The following is a 22,511-nucleotide window of genomic DNA, read 5'->3' on the forward strand; positions in this document are numbered from 1 at the left end:
GGGTTGTTTGGGGGTGAAGGGGATGAGCTCAAAAATTGAAACTATATAATTTCAAGAGCTCATAAATAGCTCGTAATTCTGCCGCAAAAACCGATTCAACATTCCTATTTTTAAGTAGTGGGGGGCTGACTCAGCCCCCCCCCCCCCACTAAAGTATTAAATTCCTGCTCAGTGGAACGAGCTCAAAATTTTTAGTTTGCGGAATATGAAAGCTCATAAATAGCTCATAAATCAGGGCTATTTGTTTTTTAATTTTTACAAGTGGAGGGGGGGCAGCTCAACACGGGTAATTGGTTATTCCTACACGGGAGTAATAATAAAACTATACATATCAAATAAATACTAACCGTTGTTTATATCGACATACCACAGAGTTCATTTATGTTATTAATCAAATAAAAAAAATTGTGATGAAATTTCTATTGCTCTTAATAATCATTACCCCAACATTTTTTCAGAATAATCCATCCATTAAACGTTTAATAGCATTCATTACTTTAGCTATCATTATATAACAGTAAAAAGCCATCAGAAATAAATTGATTTTTGCAAATGTAATCCACTTTGTATCCACAATCTATATGACCACTGAAGAATGAAGAAGACGATCACGAACGATATTGAAATCGCAATCGAGAAAATGAACATTTCACGGAGATTAATGGTCGTGCCAAATTTTGAACCGGATATACTCCAAGAGTTTATGTTATTGTTGTTAAGATTTAAAAGTAAATACAAAAGAATAAGTAGTTATAAACCAAAAGTAAGTTTCAGCGTTCTTGACCCCATGAATCAGACGATATGCATATTTGCATATGCATGAAGAATTAATATGCGAATTACTTTTTATAGGTACTAGGTAAAAAGTTATAGTCCAGAGTCCAGAGTAATAAGGATTTTCTCGGGACACTAACACTCAAAGATCCAGGTAGCTGACTACTTTTTTAGTTATTTTAGACCTATAGGAAGAAAACCTGTTTTCGGCCTAGAGTTCGCGTCCGTTTTTTAATTATTTACAATTTAGTGCAAAAATCGCGATTTTTTCGATTTTTTGCACACCATTCAAAAGCTAAATAGTTGACATAAAATTACAAAATTTAGTTTTTTAGAACATTGAAAAACCTTCAAAATGCCGATTTTTGAAAGTTAAAAAGTTAATTTGTTGCTACGCAAACTGCAAAATAAGTGAAAATCGTTATTTGTTAATAACTTTTACTAAAACTACCTTAGAACTTTAGTGTTTCACCCAAAGTTGGGTATTGACGTACTTAACAAGCATTCAAAATTTGAGACCGATCCATTAATTAGTTTAAGAGTTATTCTATTTGTTTGTCCCAGAGACCTTTATTTTGCAATAAGATAAGACAGAAAATAATGAAGATAGGGCAATTCTGAGTATGTATTCCAAATGAAAGTAGAAGAGTGATAGTATCAAAATGTATTAAAAAAAGATAAAAATAAATAATTAATATAGTCAAAAGTCCTAATGCCAATTTTTTTAAATTTTGTAGTTTATAAACATTTAGAATAATTTAAAAATGTGTTCCGTAGAAACAATCTTTTTATATATTCGAAAAGATAGTATTTTAACACGAATTTTCAAATAAAAAAATTTAGCCTGGGTTCATTTGGGACAAAGTTAGCCATGTTTTTTTTAATTCATAGCTAATTTGTTTATAATAATTAAGGAATCTCATTAATGTCATTTTAAAAAATGGGATTTGTATTTTTTCTTAAAAAATTTGCACAAACATTGTACCTTCACAGCACCCTCTACGATTTTTCAAAGATGTAGTTCAAACGATTACTAGGGAGAACCTACAAATCTACCGAGTTAAAACACCGAAAAATCAATTTCAAACGAATATAATTTTCTGTATCTCCGGATCAACTCGATGGATTTTGATCTTTCTTTTTTTAATTTGTATGTAGTTTCTATGTACGTTACAAATATGCAATTTGTTTATAAATTTATTAATTAACAGTCTAATTTGTTTAAACAATTCTTGAAAAAATATTTTGTTTAAACAAATTAGACTGTTTATTAATTAAAACTTCTAGACAAATTGCATATTTGTAATGTACAGAAAAATTACATACAAATTAAAAAAGAACGATCAAAACATATTCAGTAGATCCCGAGATATAGAAAATGATAGTAGTTTTAAGTTGCCTTTTTTAGTTTTTGAACTCGTGCATTTGTCGGCTCCCAGCTCCCCTTTCACTTGCCATGACTAGTCACCAATTGAACTACATTTTTAATAATTCGTTTAAAATACCAGCTTTTCAATATGTAAAAGGATTTTTTCTACGGACAATATTTTTAAAATTATTCTAAATGTTTATAAACTACAAAATTTAAAAAATTTGGCATTAGGATTTTTGACTATATTAATTATTTTTTATCTTTTTTTAATACATTTTGATACTATCACTCTTCTACTTTCATTTGGCATACTCAGAATTGCCCTATTTTCATTATTTTCTGTCTTATCTTATTCGAAAATAAAGGTCTCTGGGATAAACAAATAGAATAACTTTTAAACTAATTAGTGGATCGGTCTCAAATTTTGAATGTTTGTTAAGTATGCCAATACCCAACTTTGGGTGAAACACTAAAGTTTTAAGGTAGTTTTAGTAAAAGTTATTAACAAATAACGATTTTCACTTATTTTGCAGTTTGCGTAGCAACAAATTAACTTTTTAACTTTTAAAAATCGGTATATTGAAGGTTTTTTAATGTTCTAAAAAAAATTTTTTATGTAATTTTATGTCAACTATTTAGCTTTTGCATGGAGTGCAAAAAATCGAAAAAATCGTAATTTTTGCACTAAATTGTTAATTATTAAAAACGGACGCGAACTCTAGGCAGGAAACAGGTAGGTTTTCTTCCTATATAGCCCAGTAAATGAACGGGAAATGCGGCGATACCGTGTAATTTTCAGGGGCAACTCCGAATTGCATGAAAATTTGGATTTAGGTTCTACTTACCCTTCACTTCAAAGTTGAAATTGTGCCGTTGGTTGCTTTTACTTGGGGGTGACAGTCACCCCTTCACCCTCGGGGGTGAAAACATACATTCAAAATAAGACCGGAAATGGATAAATTGACTGATTTTAAGCAACTTTTGTTCTATAGAGTTTTTTACGTAAGTCAATACTTTTTGAGTTATTTGCCATTGAAAATGTTGATTTTTCGACACAAAAAACTACGTTTTTAGACGGTTTTTCCTAAATAACTCAAAAAGTTAATATTTTATCGAAAAAATATCCTTAGCAAAAGTGTAGCTTATAAAAAACCGAAAAAAATGGTGTATCAGTAAAGTCTATCAATCAAATAAAAACAAAGTTGTAACACATGAAAAATACGTTTTTATTCGTCTAATTCCAAATCGAATATTTCAAGGTAAAATCACCGAAAAATTAAGCACTTTTCGGAAAAACCCATTTAAACTTTTTGAAAGTATTTATAAAAAGCTTTGTTTTAATTGTTAACAAAAGTTTTCATCATTAAAAATAAGCGAGTTACGCTCAAAATAAAGTTGGCCCTCTTTTGTTTTTGTAAAAAATCATGAAAATCTCCCCGTGTTTAGCTCCCCAAATGAAAATAATCGCTATCGCTTTACAAACAATTTACTTACCTATCTATTTTTTATATGATCTGTCAGTCTCACCGGTTTAAAGTGTTTATTTTTGAAAGGGTTATAGTTGAAAAAGCTTGAATGGGTCACTAATCACGAGTGTATGCAAATTTTGAACAGCCATATCTTAACCAATTTTTGTCTTACGGAGAAACAAAATGAAACTAGCATATTTATAATAGCAAAACCTACATTTTTTTAATCTTTAAGATTTTTGTTGTCACTAATACTTTTTAAATTATTTTGAAAAAATGAAATTTTTCAAAAATTTTTTTTTAATATAAAACCAAATGTTTTTAAAAATAAACACTTCAAACCAATCAAACTTACAGATCATATAAACAATACACATACAGTTAAAATAAATGGTAAAGCCAAACGATTAATTTCATTTAGGGTGCTAAATAGAGGGAGGTTTTCACGATTTTTATAACCAAAAAATAGGCCAACTTTTTTTTTCAGTGTAACTCGTTTATTTTTGATGCTGTAAACTTTTGTAAAAAACAAATAATAAGCTTTTTTTAGATAATTTAAAAATGTTAATAGGGTTTTTCCGAAAAGTGCTTCTTTCTTCGGTGATTTCGCGTTGAATTATTCGATTTGGAATTAGACGAGTAATAACGTATTTTTCATGAGCTACAACTTGGCTTCTACTTTATTTTGTAGACTTTACTGGTACACCATTTTTTTCGTTTTTTTTTATAAGCTACACGTTTGCTAAAAATATTTTTTTCGATAAAATATTTAGTTTTTGAGTTATTTGGGAAAAACGGTCTGAAAACGTAGTTTTTTTGTCGAAAAATCAACATTTTAAATCGCGAATAACTCGAAAAGTATTGACTTACGTAAAAAACTTTATAGAACAAAAGGTGCTTAAAATCAGTCAATTTATCCATTGCCGGCCTTATTTTAAACACGCGTTTTCACCCCCCGAGAAGGGGTAAATGTCACCCCCCAAGTAAAAGCAACCAACGGCACAAATTCAACTTTGAAGTGGAGGGTAAGTAGAACCTAAATTAAAATTTTCATGCAATTCGGAGTTGCCCCTGGAAATTACACTCCAAAAGGGTCATTTATTGGGCTACTAGGTCTACAATAACTAAAAAAGTACTGCAGCTACCTGGATCTTTGAGTGTCCCGAACATGGTCTATTTCTAGCTTATTACCCTGGAGTATTATGCGATAACGTATGCCTATTGATGAAATCGACTTATCTCTGGAAGATAAATAGGCGTACCAGTTTTCGTTTTTCTAAATAGAAGGGTTCTGGACGTACTAAAAAAAATAATTACAAGATGTCATCTTCAAAGAGCTTTAGCTTGGAAGCTTATCCTTCCCTTAGGAAGCATTTTCGGACTGAATGAATTGGGTTAAATTGTCCTAAAATTATGTAACGAATCTCCGGTCTTCGTTTGTCAGGAGAGTTCTTGTACACCCTGTATATGTAGTTGAGTACACTTTTGCCGATATAGTTGTATCTTTGGCACTTTTTGTGCTTTTGGTGTTGAGACTATTATGGTTTCCTTAATTGAAGTTATACTTTTTTAGGCGCGATTGGGAAAAATGTTGAGAGTAATTTTTTATAAAAGCGACAGTATAAAGTACGCGCATACCGACACACAGTGTGTCGATGAGCTTAGCTAAGTGGACAAAAGTCATATTCAAAATTAAAAGAATTATTACGTGAATATTGTAAACAATACCCCAAAACATGCTACTCTAATATTTGTTTATGTCTAATACATCCCATCGTTGAGTAATAGAGCCCAAAACTACGTATCCTCATTGAATATAATAAATCAGTTGAATTCGGTACATCATTTCAATCACACGAAATTAAGGTTTTCCTTAATTTTTAAAGATCAATTGTTGAAGATGGGTAATAGTCATGCTGGTAAGTGCTCATTTTTTTTAATAATAAATCTATCTAATAATCAAACAATTAAAAAAAAGTTTTTATGATGAACGAATGAAATTTTCTTCGTTTTAACATTTTGGAAGGGTGGCAATTACTTGTACCCTTTTGTACCCGGGCTAAATTTTCAATATATCATAGCTGCACCTTTCCCATTAATAATACTTATTATAACCTGCACACGCTTGCACATCATTCTTTTTTTTAGTAATAGCGTCCAAAGGTACGTATTTTTATTGTAATAGAATAAATCAGTTGAGTTCCGTCATTAATTAATAAACACATGGGTAAGTTTATAATCAATGGTTCCATTCATCATTTTTTCACACGAAATTTAAGTTTTCCTTAATGTATATAGATTAATCGTTGAAGATGGATAATATTTGTGCTAATTTTTTCTAATTTAATAAATGTATCTGATAAACAAACAATATTAAAAAAACTTTGTATGATGAACGAATGAATTTCCTTCGTTTTGAAGCTTTCAAATGATGGCAATGACTTGGACCCTTTTGTACCAGGGCTAAATTTGCTATATGTAATATCTTCACCTTTTCCACTGATAATAAGACTTATTATAACCAAAATACTCGAGTACAACATTTTTTTTGAGCTTTGAAAATTTCTGTCTTAAATACAGAAAACTTTTTCTTAGCCATAAGAGCCATTTCATGGTACTGAAAGCCACTGTACATAAAATACTTATACATACATATTATGGAAGTAATCAAATCAGCATTAGTTCCACTTGGACCGCTTTCAAAAGAAGCTCAAGAAGCAAGGAACAAATATTGCCGCAAGTTCCGGGAGCAATACACCAGAGACTGTTCACGTATTGCCACGACTACAGATTTACTTTCAATGTTGATCATAACATCTGATCCACTGATAAAAATAGCCTCAGAGAAATTCTAAACAAAAAAGCTGGTCAATTGTACCCAGAGGTTTTAAAGTTGATTATAGCTCCTACAGTAGAGTCTCAAGCTCTGTCAAGTCTACTTCAAGATCAGACGAATATTTATTTATATATTTATGTATTTGTATTTATAATGCATTAAATATAGAAAAACTTTTGTTTTCAATTTTTTTATTTATTTTCTAGGCTTCTAGACCTCTCTGATTCAGTTTTTAACTAATAAAAATGATTTATTTTATTATCAAATTATATTATTGCTCGATACAAATGTAAATATGATGAACAATTATTTTTTCCACCTAGCTTCTTCTAATCGACACACTGACAGTATGAAGTTAGTTGCCAACTCTTTCAAGTTACGTATGTATCAATGCAAATAAAGTGCGAAAAAAATATATTGGTGTATTTAGTAAATATGTTTATTATAATTTTTGTGTCTTTGGATTTATCTTCGTTGGGAATAGAATAATTAGTATTAAAATATAATGAACAGAAAATTAAAAATTTGTGTAGAAAATCTGACGTTTTCTAGATTTTCTACAATTCATCAAGGGAAAAGTAATTGCGAGGAAGCTGCAGTTTATAAAGAATTACGTATTGACGGTATTTTTAATTTTTTGGGATTATTTTAAGTATTAAAATTAGTTTAATATTTGAATAAAAATACAATTAAACTGTTTAAAATATATTTATTTCGTTTAAATCATAATAATAGAAGTATAACTTCTTACGTGCTTACAAAGGACACACACTCTTTTTTTTTCTACTATTATTTTCGTCTTTTTAATGAAATAGAAAGTTTTAAAGCAACTGGCTTACACCGTGACATTATTATGTATTTAGTTCATAAAATAGATTACGGACATACATATTGCTCTTAAGGAATGGTTCCCCAAATATCTAAAATATTTAATGAACAGATTTCTGTACTGCTTAAAGAATGCGACTCTTAATATAATATGAGTGCTATAACGATATTTTATTTTAATTTACTGAATAATAAATTGTCTATCTATAGCCTCTAAATGTGTTTCCAATGAACAACGAATATAAGTTTCGATCAATAAACATTAACTCCCCATATAAAATATGGAAAGTATTCTAATTTATAAATATAAATGTTAGAGCTATAATACCATATAATATGTTAGTTATATTGTGAATATACAAAATATTTTAAATAGACGATAAACAAAGATAATGCCTTCCTATTTTAATATGAATGTGCTATATTTTGCATATTTACAGATTATAGATTCATTATTTAAAATAAAAACTAAACAATACCTTCCTAATTTACTGATCGCAATCTTTGATCTTATGGGATCTCCCAAAATAGCTGTGGCTAACATAATTTGTGCTAAGATTGACGCGTTTTTTATATTAATTACAATATGTTTGCAATAATTATCATTTCTTCTCCTATGCTGAACCTCGTTTTGAGTAAATCACAAATTTGAAATCAAATTCTTTACTTCACGTTCTTGTTTCTTCAAGAAACATCTCGTTTTTGTTCTAAAAGAAGATAAATATTTATAAAACAAAGATATATGTACCCAAGACTAAGCCTAACATTTAACAACAAAGGATAAAAAATATTTGGAAATACTTTATGAACGCGAAAACTGTTATTTAAGTGAAACCTCAGGACAATTCTACAACCGATCTGAGACACTATTAGACCGGTCTAATTAGACTCAAAAATAGGAGTGAGGTTAAAATAATTACCATCAAGCTGAAAATTGGGAGGATTGTTCAAAATACCATCATAAATGAAATCTAAAAAGTCCTCATAAATCCGACCCGAGCTAAAAAATTTACGCGGGGTCAAAGGTCACCAAATATGGTTTTTAGCGATTTTCAGCGAAACGGTAAGTTTTATCATAAAATTAGTTCTAACAAAAAATGTAGATTAGATAATTATCTATAAAAAATATCTTAATACTTTTTTTTCGTAAGAGCCACCGTTTTTGAGATACAATGATACAACATTGAAAGAGTTCTAATCGTCATAATATATGTATTAGTACACCACGTATATACATCATGATGTCACTGAAGCTGTAATACAAGTAAACATACATTATATCGTCAACTTAACTTATATTACACATAATAATATAAGATATTATAAATATGATAATGTGTCTACTATACAGCTTGCGGTCTACCGAGGGATGCAATATATAAGCTGTATTATATTACAGCCAACAAAAAAATATTTACAAAGTGAATGTAACGCGAAAATAATAAGAATTATTATTTTAATTTTACGGCTTATTCCCAACAAAAATAGTTAATTGATATGACAAAGTATTAACTTATAATAATTCTTCTTACTTATGTGTTTTATTCAATTTGTAAAGATGGGTTTTGTCGGAATAAACACGGTCTATCGGTACGTCGGCTAATCTAATCACCCTAGCTAATCTTTTCTCAGAAGGGTTTGAACATAATAATGAAAGCCAACTTTCTAGGCAAAATGTTTATTGCTAAGTACTAATAAACATTTCAATATACAATAAACTTTATGCAAATTTAGTTTCTTTACTATTATGCAAATTACACCTTTATCTTCCTGGGTTTCGAAATCCTTAAGGTAGATGACACCCTCGAGGTACTAATTAGTCTTGAGTACTACTACGTAGTGAAAATACGTGTTAAACCTATATTACTTGAATGTACTGAAGTTTAAATAAAAACTAATTAAACTTCACAAGAAGTTATTTCCAACGGAATTAGCGTCCTTCTCTGTATGTATGGAGCGCCTAAAAAAACTACGTGCTTAGATAAGTTTCGATATGCATGTTTCTTTAAAAATACTCGAAATAAAAAACAAGTGCAATTATCTTGTCTTCCACCAACCTCAGCGGCTGCTCATTAACATCTTTTTCGGGTATATTACCAAGTTCAAGTGTGGCTTGGTTATCAGCTAGATCCAAAAGACTGGAGATGGAAATTAGTCGACAGTTCATTAGAACCAATTCAAACTTTACTCCCACCTGCACCGGAAAAACTCCTGAACACAATTTTTTGCAGCTGTAAAAAGGGATGTAGCGCTAAATGTGGTTGCAAAAAAGTTGGACTGTTTTGTTTGGTAGCATGCACTAATTGTCAAAACCAGTCGTGCTCCAATGTTGCATCACCAACAACTGAGGGTTCATTTGATTCTATCGAGGAGCCATGCGATGTGTTATTATTAGGGCAATCTACTTGCACGCAGGATGAACAAGAAGAAGAAGAACAAAAAGAAGAAGAAGAAGAACTAGAATGTGAGGAAGAAGAAGAACAAGGAGAAGAGGAAGCAGAAGTATTAGAAAATTATGAACCAGCTGGATAAATTTCCCTTTTTTTTTAATTTATACCGCATTTATCATTTTTAACCCTTGTTAATATCAATTATTCAATAGCTTCAAATTAAACAGAATCATAACAGATCGGAGGAATAGGCCTACTGGGAAAACCACGTTAAAAACGTGCTAAGTACACTACCTCAAAGGTGGTGTGGAAACGTGTGCGCATATTATGACGATTACAACTTTTTGAGTCGTCGTATCTCAAAAACGGTGTCTCTTTGGAAAAAAGATAATACGACATTTTTTATAGATAATTATCTAATCTACATTTTTTGTTAGAACTAATTTTATGATAAAACTTACCGTTTCGCTGAAAATCGCTAAAAACTATATTTGGTGACCTTTGACCCCGCATAAATTTTTTAGCTCGGGTCGGATTTATGAGGACTTTTTAGATTTCATTTATCATGGTATTTTGAACAATCCTGTCAATTTTCAGCTTGATGGTAATTTTTGTAACCTCGGATGTGTATGTAAGTTGACCGGAGTATATAGTGTGTCTTTAGTGTCACATTATACTGAACTTTTGAAATCATTTTTGAACTGCAATCCTATTCGTTTGTATTGCAGTAGAATGTAAAAATTGTAGTATGGGAAAGTTCAAGTCTATTACTAATACATACCTACTTATTAAAAATCGTCCTGTTTACTTTATTTAAGTGTTGTTACTATTTTTGTAACAAAACTGTAGGTATCCGGGTGTTAAAAAACAAAATTTTCAGGATATTAGCATACTATTGGCATATTAGCATAATATAAAATAATTATAAATATTATACCTCCAAAATAAAAAAAAATAGGGGCGGCCCGTCGGGCTAGGCAAGGTAGGCGCTGCCTACCCTCTTCAAATGTAGTACAATAATATAAATTACTTATTTCAAAATTGTAATTTATAAATTTTGACCTAATACCTACAATAAAATAGAAAAAATTATCCAAATTATTTTTAAAAATATCCAAAAAATTTTCTCCGTAGTTATAATTATAGACCTGGATCCCGCGTAAGAAAAAAAAGTTGATTAATAGCAAGCTGAAAATTTGTTAATAGCTTAACGGTGTCTAGTCGGACAAACATTAATGCACGGGAACACTGAAACAGGGGAACTTTTAACGGTGGAGCATGATAAACGTGTCGTCCTGACAAGTTTATGATGGTGAAAAATAGCAAGTTGTTTTTAAGTTTATTCAATAGCCAACGTTATATAATATACGAAAAAATGTTTGTCCGACAAAAAGGTTGGGCATTTTAACGAGTCCGACACGTAGAACATGTCACATCACAGAACTATGTTGGTGATGAATAGCAGTCTGTTTTTTGCATGAGAGTTTAATGAAAGGTTAAAAAAGCAATTGGAAGTTCTGTCGGACAAAATGAATGGGAAATTTTCCTAGTCGGACATTCTAAACATGTAAGATATAGACAAAAATGTTGGTGATAAATAGCAAGCTAATTTTGATTTGTTTATGTACAAATTATATTTTGTAACGCAAAAAGTTATATGTCGGACAAAAAGTTTGGGCAAATCGAAGGAAATGAATAAAAAACATTTTTTCAGAATGGCAGTCACATATTGATAAAGCTATTTTAGTTGTATATTATTATTTATATTTACATATTTGCATGTGCATATATATACATGCACACTCCAAAAACAGTGAGGTAAGTATCAATGCATGTATATATTGCAAAATAATTATTTTTTTGGGTGGAGTTTGTTCTAGATATTCTCAAAATGACAATAAAAAATGTCAAAGAACATGTGAAAGCAATCTCTTAGGGTTTTCTAATTAGGCGCATCAGAAAGTACGGAAAATTTCCTACAAAAAACGTTGTATACATTTTTTTCCATACTCAAATCTTAACCCTGTAAACGACATTGAAAAATGTGAAGAGTCTAAAACTTCGGTGCTTATAAGAATAGACGTAAATATGACACATTATGCTTAGAAGTATGTATTAGAAGGCTGCATTTGTCAGTGTGACACTTTGTGCTATACAAAGTAGTATTTGAAAGTACATGGTCTCTGAGTTTCTGTTTGCCACATGTGTTCGAAGCTAAAAATAAAATTTATATTAACTATGGAGTGTTTTTGTGTCTATTTTTGAGTGTCAACAGTTTAAATTTTAAGTCGCCAAATCAAAAGCGAAACCATTCAACGGAACATTTTTGAGTAATTTTCGAACATTTTACAAAGTTAGTAAAATACTTGGTCATCAATTCAATGAGGTTCAATTGCCAGATAATTGTGAATGTTCTATTGAATATCATTCTTCGTGCTATAAGGCTTTGCTTGATTGAAAAAGGGTACCTAAATAAATTATTACTAAAATTGTATAACGTAATTTTTCTCAACTTTCTACAAATGAAATAATAATGTAATTAATATGTCACATGGCAAGAAATAATTTGCTGCCAAAATAAATCGATTAGTTTAAATTTGAAGTTACGATTGTAATTTATTATGAATTATTGTCAAAAGTGACAGTTTTTCTTAAATGGAAATGTATTCGTAGACATAAGGGTAGACAGGGAATACAGTGCAAAAAGTCGATAGGTGGTCTATCTATCTCTTTTAACCAAGCGGTCCCGCGCATGTGGCAGACAAAGATAGCTAGACCACTCAATCCATAATATAATTTGCCTGATCTACTATAAATGTATTAGAGTGAGGTATCTAAATGATGTTGACATAAATCGAAAGATATCGATTGTAATTGATTGCAGGTACTTTTGACATAGAATAACCACCCCTTATTGAAATTTCAAAAATTATTTTTTTAAATTGTCCGACTACAAAATCTACCCCTTATTTTTTTCCGACAACAGTCATTCTTGGTAAGGAATAATTTACTTAATTAAATTTCGTCTTTGTCGGAAAGCTATTTATTACCAGCATTTTTGTCTATATCTTATCTGTTTAGAATGTCCGACTACGAAAACTTCCCATTAATTTTGTCGGACAGAACTTCCAATTGCTTTTTTAACCTTTCATTAAACTCTCATGCAAAAATCAGACTGCTATTCATCACCAACATAATTCCTGTGATGTGACATGTTCTACGTGTCGGACTCGTTAAAATGCCCAACATTTTTGTCGGACAAACATTTTCCCATATATTAAATAACGTTGGCTATCGAATAAACTTAAAAACAACTTGCTATTTTTCACAATCATAAACTTGTCAGGACGACACGTTTATCATGCTCCACAGTTAAAACTTCCCCTGTTCCAGTGTTCCCGTGCATCAAAGTTTGTCCGACTAGACACCGTTAAGCTATTAACAAATTTTCAGCTTGCTATTAATCAACTTTTCTTTCTTACGCGGGATCCAGGTCTATTATTGTATGCTCCTTGTAGTATCAGTAGTACTGTATAAGATTCTATATTCTTCCTTGGTCAGGCACTTGAAAACGTAGCCTGAAATAGAACGACGCCAACACCGAATTGACGTGCGATCTCTCTCTGTTTACGCGAGCAGGCCTGCTGCAGGTCTGCTGGTAGCGACCGTATTCTACGATTTTGAAAGGGCTGGTAGGCACAGAGTCTTATAGCCGGACCTACAAAATTTTATCAGTTGCTTCTCTTGTGTCTTGTGGAACTGTTTTAAGTATTGAATAAAACTAGGTAGGACAATTTAAATTTGTTTATGAAAACTGAATAATAAACAGGTAAATTTGAGATCGGTCTATTGAAGGGCATTTTAATTTTATATTAATTTAGTAATAATTCACTAACGACAAATAAATCTGTGAATAGTTATTTGTCAGTCGTCCATTATATTTTTATTGTGTTTCAATACAATTTGGATAATTTAAAGTTAAACTGACGAATTGTGTTATTAGATTATATAGATAATTAAAAATTTAAAGCGAGGTTAATTGTTAACTTATCAATTTATTCGAAGAGTAAATTATTATTTGATACATAAACTTAGGTGTGTTAGTTTTATTGGTGGAAAATCTTTAGTCATCGAATATGAATATTTTAAACGATGTAATATGCAGTTTGATCGAGACGCCTTTTTCAAGGCGCTAAAATCAAGAAAGATCAGAAATTATTTCAATGGGCCGGCCTTTACCAAATTTAACAATTTTATCCACAGATAAGACAAAAGACAATCGACCATTTTCGAGATCGTTTAAAACAATATGGTATGAAAATCATAAATGGCTAAGCGGAAGTTATTTTAAAAATTCACTTTTCTGTTGGCCTTGTCTGTTGCTCTCAAATTTGAAGCAAAATGTTTGGGTGAGTCAGGGATATTCAGATTTGAAAAATTTATCAGCTAGTGTAAAAAAACATGAATCTTCGAAAGAACATTTAAACAATTGCTTAGGTTTAAAACGGTTAGAAAAAAAATAAACAAACTATTGACAGTGCTTTAGCTGGACAAATTTCTCTATCTAATAAGATATATCATGAAGAAGTTGAAAAAGATTGAAGAAGTTGAAGAAATTGATGTTACAATTCTGTTAGTAAAACAAGAACTTGCATTTCGCGGTCGTGATGAGAGCCATAATTCTTCAAACATGGGTAATTTTAAAGAAATTTTTAATTTAGTAGTTAAACGCGATCAGGAAATCCAGGATCATGTTAAAAAATAGAAGGGGTGTTCACGGGTTTGTCAAAAACAATACAAAATGATTTAATAGATTGCCTTGCCGATTACGTAAAAAATGAAATTTCAACAGAAATTAATGAAAGTCAATTTTTTTCTATACTAGCGGACGATACTACTGATATAACCGAAAAATCACAGGTTGGTCAGGTAACAGAAAGATTTTTAGGGTTTTTTGATGTTAGCGAGAATAGATCTGCAGACGCTCTATATAGTTTAATTTCAAACGTGCTTGAGCCATATGATTACAAAAATAAATTAATTGCTCAATTTTACGATGGTGCAAGTGTAATGGCTGGCTCTTTAAACGGATTACAATCAAAAATTAAAGTAGATGCTCCAAAAGCAATTTTTACACATTGTTGCGCTCATAGATTACATTTAGTATTGCAAGACGGCTCAAAATGTATTACAAATTGTAGGATATTTTTTGTCGCCTACCCGAAGTATATGTGTAGCCTACCCGCATACTGAGGTCACGAGCCGCCACTGTTTTTCTATAACTGACATGAAATGTCATAGCTTTGCCATTTCTTGTCAGTTGCTGGTATAACATGGTATCCCATGGGGTAAAATATGTTTAACTCCGCTGAGGGACGTCAAATAAATTTATCATAGTTGACCATGCAGATTTTAGCGCTTTCATGTTCAAATCATCAAATAAATAATTTATTTTATAATTGTGTTTTTTTAGGTAGTTGTTACTGACATAATTGCCAAAAGCTGTTTTGTATTAAGGGTGCAGGCCCAAAATTTCGGGCCAATGTGTTTTTTCGAACCCTGACAAAACTAATAAATATTTTTGAAAAATTTAAACGCAGAATAAAAGATTGCATTATTACCGAGGGCCAAATGTCCCTGAAAACTTCTATAATGTTTATTTTATAAGTTAAAGGGGTAAAAAAAGAGAAAGTTTAGTGTGATTTTTAATTTAAAATATCTCATCCAAAAGAAAATTTTTGGTTATTCTAAGGGACTTTGGGCCCTCGGTAAGAATGTAATCTTTCATACGGCGTTTAAATTTTTCAAAAATACTTATTAGTTTTATCAGGATTCGAAAAAAATGAATGCATTTAAAACGCATTTGCGCGCAATTTTGCCTACGCCCTTAAGGAAACATTTTCCTAATAATCTTCCAACACATCTCTGTATCAGATTGTTTACTAACAATTTATTTTTCAATTGTTTCAGATGATCTAATCCACTCATCAAACAAACAATGAATCAATCACCGATCCTCGTTGCCGAGATGCTTAAATATTAAACTGAAATTGAAATTTTTATCCCGTCCTCTTGTAATAATGTAGCACCAAAACAAATTTTTTAAAGCAAAAATATATAGTGTGAGTGTTAAAATTTCGGAAGTCGTGCCGAGTAATTAATATTTGTGTTTGTAAAAGTGAGCGATGGATGAATTCGACGGACCTGGGAAAGTAATCAGAGCTAGGAATTTGAAGAGGGGAAAGGTTGAAGAAAGGATCACTGATAGGGTGAGTGTTTACTTCTAATTTTAAGTATTTCGTAAATAATAACACATTTTAGATAAATGTGTATAGTGTTTATTTGGTTTAGGTTTGATCATTAAGGTGAGACAGTAGCGATCAACAGGTAGCAGAAACGCGTTCCAAGATTGCGGCTGTAATTTTGAATATTTTTTCGAGATATTTGGCACACGTATTCGTAATATAATAAAGAATGGCGGTACAGAGCCCAATTTGAAAAATATATTAATAAGTGGAAATTACTCTGTAATTAAATACAATATTAAAAAAACGAGCTTTTACCGCCATTAAGAAGAGCAAATAAATACACTTTCTTCAAATAAACTTTTTTATCCAATGCTTAGATTTTGTGTCATTTTGGAACTACTAATGAAATAAAAAATTTTATTAGTTCCAAAATGACACAAAATCTAGGCATCGGATAAAAAAGTTTATTTGAAGAAAGTGTATTTTTTTGTTCTTCTTAATGGAGGTACAGGCTCGTTTTTTTAATATTGTATTTAATTACAGAGTAATTTCCACATATTAATATATTTTTCAAATTGGGCTCTGTACCGCCATTCTTTATTATATTACGAATACGTGTGCCAAATATCTCGAAAAAATATTCAAAATTACAACCGCAATCTTGGAACGCGTTTTCGCTACCTGTTGATCGCTACTGTTTCCTCTTAAGGTTAAAATTGAAACTAGATTTTATTTTTCCATTTAAAAATCAACGTTTCGGCAGGTTATCCTTGCCTTTGTCAAGATTCTAAAATTATACACATGAAGACAAGGTGTTATTGTAAAACATATTAAAAACTTACCAGCACGTAAACGAGACACTAACGATAATGGACAGACACAAATTAAAAATTGAAATTTGATATATCATTGCTTACTGTCCTAATATATAATTATGTTTACAAGAGCGTATATTTTATGTTGCTGTCAAGGGATGCAAAGTGGAGATATGTTACGACTTTAATGTCTGGTTGCACCAACAAATCTTAAGCTCCAGCTTAGCCCAGCTCAGCTTATAGAATAATTTTCGATTCTTATCTAACCACGTCTTAACTGAGACGAAGTTATAAGATGCAATCCATTGTGGCAAGCTGAAAATTGATCTAAGACTTAATGGTGCAACGCGTAAGTTTAGTAAGCTAAGCTGAAGGCACGTCTTAAGTTTAAGATCTGTTGGTGCAATCAGGCATAACAGTTTTTTTTGGTGGTGTTATATTTATTATTATTTAAATCAGATTAAAATAAATTTTATTTAGGTTGTTCGTATCTTTTTTTTTATTGATTGCATTAGTATTTCTTTTTATTTCTATCGATTCGTATATCTCCCTCTTCTTTTTGATTTCCTCGGTTTTTAATTTTTTTATGTTTTCAAAGTCAAATTTGTACTTCCTCCCATTCTCATGCTTTTTGAGCGCAGTGGTGTTGTTCTTGTCGAATTTGTGGGAACGAATTCTGGATTGAAGCAGTCGACTAGTTTGCTCAATATAAAACTGCTTCAATCCATAATTTGTTACCACAAATACGACAAGAACAACACCACCACGCTCACAAAGCATGATATTTTAAAAACCGAGAAAATCAAAACGAGAGGGATATACGAATCGAACAACCAAAGAAAAAACTCTTAAAGTTGTAACATATCTCTACTTTGCATCCCTTGACAAGAACATAAAAGATACGAAAAACTTACTAAGGAAATAAAACTTCACTTGTAGGTAGATGGTATATAAATTTATTAAAAATTTTATCTAAAAAGATCCAAATTGGATTGAAGTGGTCCAATTTGGATCTTTTGAGATAAAAATTTTAATAAATTTATATACCATCTACCTACAAGTGAAGTTTTACTTCCTTGGTAAGTTTTTTATTATGGTATACAGCCAATGAGAGGAATTTTTTCCTTTATATTTTATAAAAGATACGCTCCTGTAAACATAATAATTATATATTAGGACAGGAAGCAATGATATAACAGATTTCAATTTTTCAATAATTGAGTTTTAATTTCAATATTTTATATGTGCGAGAATATTCCACAGGGTGTTCCGAACTTTAAGGAAAAAACACAGTATGATTGTTACACCCGGTATAAAATTACCTTTACCTATCTAGCAACAATATTATTACAAAGATATTCTTAAATAATAAGGCTATAACATACTAAAAAAATCACTCAAATCGGACAACAGGTTTAGGAAATTTGAGACATCAAACATGTCCCATTTTTAAGGTGTTCGGCTAATTTTGCCGGTGTGTGTATAAAACAACAATAAGACTTATTATAACATATGCGGCAGAAACAAGACCAGACACATATAGAACGTTACAAATGATGAGAACAGTTGAAATGAGAACACTAAGAAGTATCCAAGGTAAAACTCTACGTGACAGAATAAGAAGTGAAGACATCAGACAAAACTGGAATACACGACATAGGAAGGTGTGTCACACAGAGGCACACATATTGGAACAAACATATATAGAGAATGGAGGACAGCAGACTCTGTAAAAGCGCAAAAACGAATAATACATTAGGTAAAAGACCACCAAAACGATGGCCAGAATGTTGGAGCTCATCGTCCGAGGAAGACTTGATGGCAATGAACAGGCAGTAGCCTACTAACTAGTATGATCGATCATGCTAGAAAGAAGAAGAAGCAAGATAATGGGAGTAAACAAGGCTTAATAATTTTCAAGAATGGATTCAGGAGCTGTTGTGGACATAAAGGGACCTCAATTTTCTCTAAACAGTCCTATAGCAAAACGTCTTAGAGGGTAAAAAAATTTATGGGTGCATTAAAAGTCATTAGCTCTGCTCCTCCTCTTCCTCATTCTTTAAGTATTTGTTTGGGTATGGCACTGTGGTTCCAAATGCCGAAAAGGTGGTCATGAACCTTTAAAGACGTATATTGTTCATACACTTCGGAATTACATACTTTCGTACATAAGGCTTTTTGGCATCGCTGATTACGAATCTGACATTTTTTTTGAAAATAAAATGGCGGATCCAACATGGCAGAATTAAATTGAAAATATCAATCAAAACGCAAATTTTTTTTTGTCAAATTTGGTAGTTTAAGGTAGTTGATTGCAAATCTAACATTATTTTTTTTTAAACAAAATGGCGGATCCAATATTATCGACATAAATTCGAAAATTTTATTTTAAACGCGTATATTTTTTGAAATTTTGCATTTAATGGCCTTTTGAAATTGCTGATCTACCAATACATTTGCTTTTTGAAGTACAATATTTGGAACCTATTACTTAGGCACAACCGCTCATACGTACGCAACAATCGTCAGAATCACGTAATATACGTCATTTCACACTTTTGTATTCAAACCACTTTCAGTAATGCATAGGCAGTTAAAGGCAGTCAAACCAATGTTATTCTGTATCTTCTGACTGTACATTTTGAGATTAATAAACATTAGTCGCAGAATTATATACATACTTTTTGAATGTGTTTTTGCGAAATTTTGATTATTTCAAGTATATTTTTACGGTTTATTCATTAAAATTTTTATACATTTATTGTTCATCATCATTTATTTGATATTGTATATCAAATCTTTAGTCAACTTTTATCTTACATTACTACATACTTAAAAAAGAAGAATCTGCTTTACAGCAATAAAAATACAGCAATAATAATTGATAAACTACAATACGCTTTACAGCGTTTTCAATATACAGGGTGTAACGAAAATACAGGTCATAAATTTAATCACATATTCTGGGACCAAAAATAGTTTGATTGAACCTAACTTACCTTAGTACAAATGTGCATATAAAAAAAGTTACAACCCTTTGAAGTTACAAAATGAAAATCCATTTTTTCCAATGTATCGGAAACTATTAAAGATTTTTTATTGAAAATGGGCATATGGCATTCTTATGACAGTAGCATCTTAAGAAAAAATTATAGTGAAATTTGGACACCCTATAAAAATTTTATGGGGGTTTAGTTCCTTTAAACCCCCCCAAACTTTTGTGTACGTTCCAATTAAATTATTATTGTAGTACCATTACTTAATAGGTTTAGTTACTTTGTACCTTTTTTTCTGTTGATTTCTAAGAACTGGTATAACCTGTTTAAGTTGTATTCCGACTATAAAGTGATCTGTGTCTGCATCCGGTCCTCTATATGTTCTTATGTTCTTTATACATTTTTCCATGTCTTTTTCGATGAGCACATGATCTATTTGATTTATGGTTTTTCCATCTGGTGATCTCCATGTTCCTTGATATATTCTTTTGTGTTGAAAGTACGTGCTCATAACGATCATGTTTTTTTCTTTTGCAAAATCTATTAAGAGGTGACCATTTTCATTCGTTGTTTCATGCAGACTATATTTTCCTATGGTGGGTGTGTATATTTCTTCTTTTCCTATTTTGGCATTAGCATCACCTAGTACTATTTTTATATCGTATTTGGGAATATTTTCGAATACTGTATCTATTTGACTGTAGAAGTCTTCCTTTATCTCTATGTTTTTCTCTTCAGTCGGTGCATGTATGTTTATAAATGTTATTTTTTGGTATTTTCCTCTTATTCTTAGTATGCATATTCTCTCCGAAATTGGTTTAAAGTCAACGATTAGATCTTTCAGCTTTTTGTTTACTACAAATCCTGTGCCTAACATTCTATTTTCGCCTCCGCTATTGAAAAATAAATAGTCATTTATTTCCATTGAGTTTTGGCCTAGTTGTTTCGTTTCTTGTAGTGCTACTATTTCGAATTTATATTTTTTACATTCATCTACTAGGTGTTTCAGTTTTCCTTCTTCGTATGTTCCTCTTACATTCCATGTTCCTACTAATATATGTTCTTTTATGGGCTGCTTTTCATTAATAATCTGTACATTTTGTCTATTTCGTGTACCTGTACTTTGCCATGTCGTCTCCGTTATTTCAGTCTGCTTTCGTTGTATTGCTAGTTTTTTGGTTGTATATTTTTCTCTTTTATGAGTTGTTGTTGGCTGTTATTCCATGTCCATATTTCACCATTAATGATTAGCTTCTGGTATCCTATTTTTACATTTTTTCCATTATGCCTCTCTACCATAGCCTTGCTTCTAATTTCTTTCTGAATAATTCTTTCTTCTTTTGACATATCATCATTAATATAGATTCTTTCGTCCTTTTTGGTTTTTAATTTACTTTTATTTTTCATTACTTCTATTTTGTTTTTCACGCTGTTGAGTTCCACTATGACAGTATTTTCTCCTATTTTCCTTGCTCCATTTACATCTACTGAAACTTGTAGCTCTTTTTCCATAAAATTCTCCATAGCCCCTCGTAAAACTTTCTGATCATTTGTATCAATTTTTATTCCTTGTATTATTACATTTTTTCTCTTTCTTTCTCTTTCCAATTTCTCTATTTTTTCATTTGCTATACTAATTTCTTTTTCTAATTGACCTATTTGATTTATAGCTTTTTCGTTTGTTTCTCGCAGCTTTTTTATTTCATCTTTGTAGCCGCTTTGTTGATCTTTCAGTTCTTTAATTTCTTTCTTTAGTTGTGTGATTTCGTCTCCAGATCTATATTGTTCTTTTTTTATGTCTTTTATATCCATTGCTAATTCCCTCATCATTTTCATCATTTGTTCCATTCCACTTATGTTATCTTCATCTGTTTTTTGTGATGTTCTAGCTGTTATTTTTGATTTTTTGCTGGGATGTTCCTCCTCTTCCCTTCTCCTTTTCATTTCATCATCTAATTCGCTATCTGAACTCATTGTTCTTAATTCCTAGTTATTTTTCGTGCTAGAGTTATTAGTCAATGCGTCACGGGTGAAGTTTCGTGGAGAACTCTACTCACAGTTCAAATTCCCACCCGCACCCGCGCTAGCCGTTACTAATTTTCCAGCACTTTTATTCCTAGGTAAAATCAAAATCAAAATCCGGCCCTGGTTATCTGTTTATAATAAAATTAATTATATTATAATAAAGTTTTCTACTTACAGCTGATTCTGTTTATTAATATGCTTTATTTTCCTGTAGAAATACACCATTCACAATATTGTTTTGTTTCCACCTACTGCAAAACCTGCTTTGTTTATATTCGATATCACACAAGTTTTTATCACTTTACACAAGAATTTAATTCCTTATCGTTGGAATTACTTTTTTCCGATTTTTTCACTGTATAATTAGTTAACTAATTAGGTTGTTTATTTATGTACCTACATATATTGGTTTATAGTTACACTGCACTTTTGTATAACACAATTGTTTTATTGCTATATCTGCCCGAGAATCGAGTTAAGATACGAGCTAAACACGTGTGTTCTATTCGCTGGTCAGCGACCGATCCCAAACACGAGACTTCCCAAAAAAATACTAACGGGAGGAATAGGAGGAAAGAAGAAGAAAGGTAGACCGAAAACCAGATGGAAGAAAGATGTTGAAAAAGACATAGAAGAACTGAAAATCACAAATTGGAAAAATAAAGCAGCAAATAGGAGAGATTGGAAAGGAATAGTAAACCAAGCCATGGGCCTTCTAGGCCTGGAGAGCTAAACTATATATATATATATATATATAT

The 22,511-nt window shown here is 31.1% G+C and overlaps 1 protein-coding gene across 9 annotated transcripts in view; it reads left to right on the plus strand.

Moving 5' to 3' along the window:
* LOC114331769 (mitogen-activated protein kinase-binding protein 1) overlaps nucleotides 1-22,511 on the plus strand; it is a 742,485-nt gene that overhangs the window by 109,539 nt on the left and 610,435 nt on the right. For 8 of the 9 annotated variants that reach the window (XM_050645932.1, XM_050645936.1, XM_050645940.1 and 5 more), the window contains exon 2: nucleotides 15,640-15,938. In XM_050645932.1, coding sequence (XP_050501889.1) covers nucleotides 15,855-15,938 — 84 coding nt within the window. In that variant the 5' untranslated portion in view covers nucleotides 15,640-15,854. Of the gene's footprint in view, nucleotides 1-15,639; nucleotides 15,939-22,511 lie in introns of those variants that run through there. The other variant, XM_050645934.1, reaches the window with a different exon arrangement.

The sequence above is a fragment of the Diabrotica virgifera genome, chromosome 3 (assembly GCF_917563875.1).
Source record: "Diabrotica virgifera virgifera chromosome 3, PGI_DIABVI_V3a".
NCBI lineage: Eukaryota > Metazoa > Arthropoda > Insecta > Coleoptera > Chrysomelidae > Diabrotica > Diabrotica virgifera.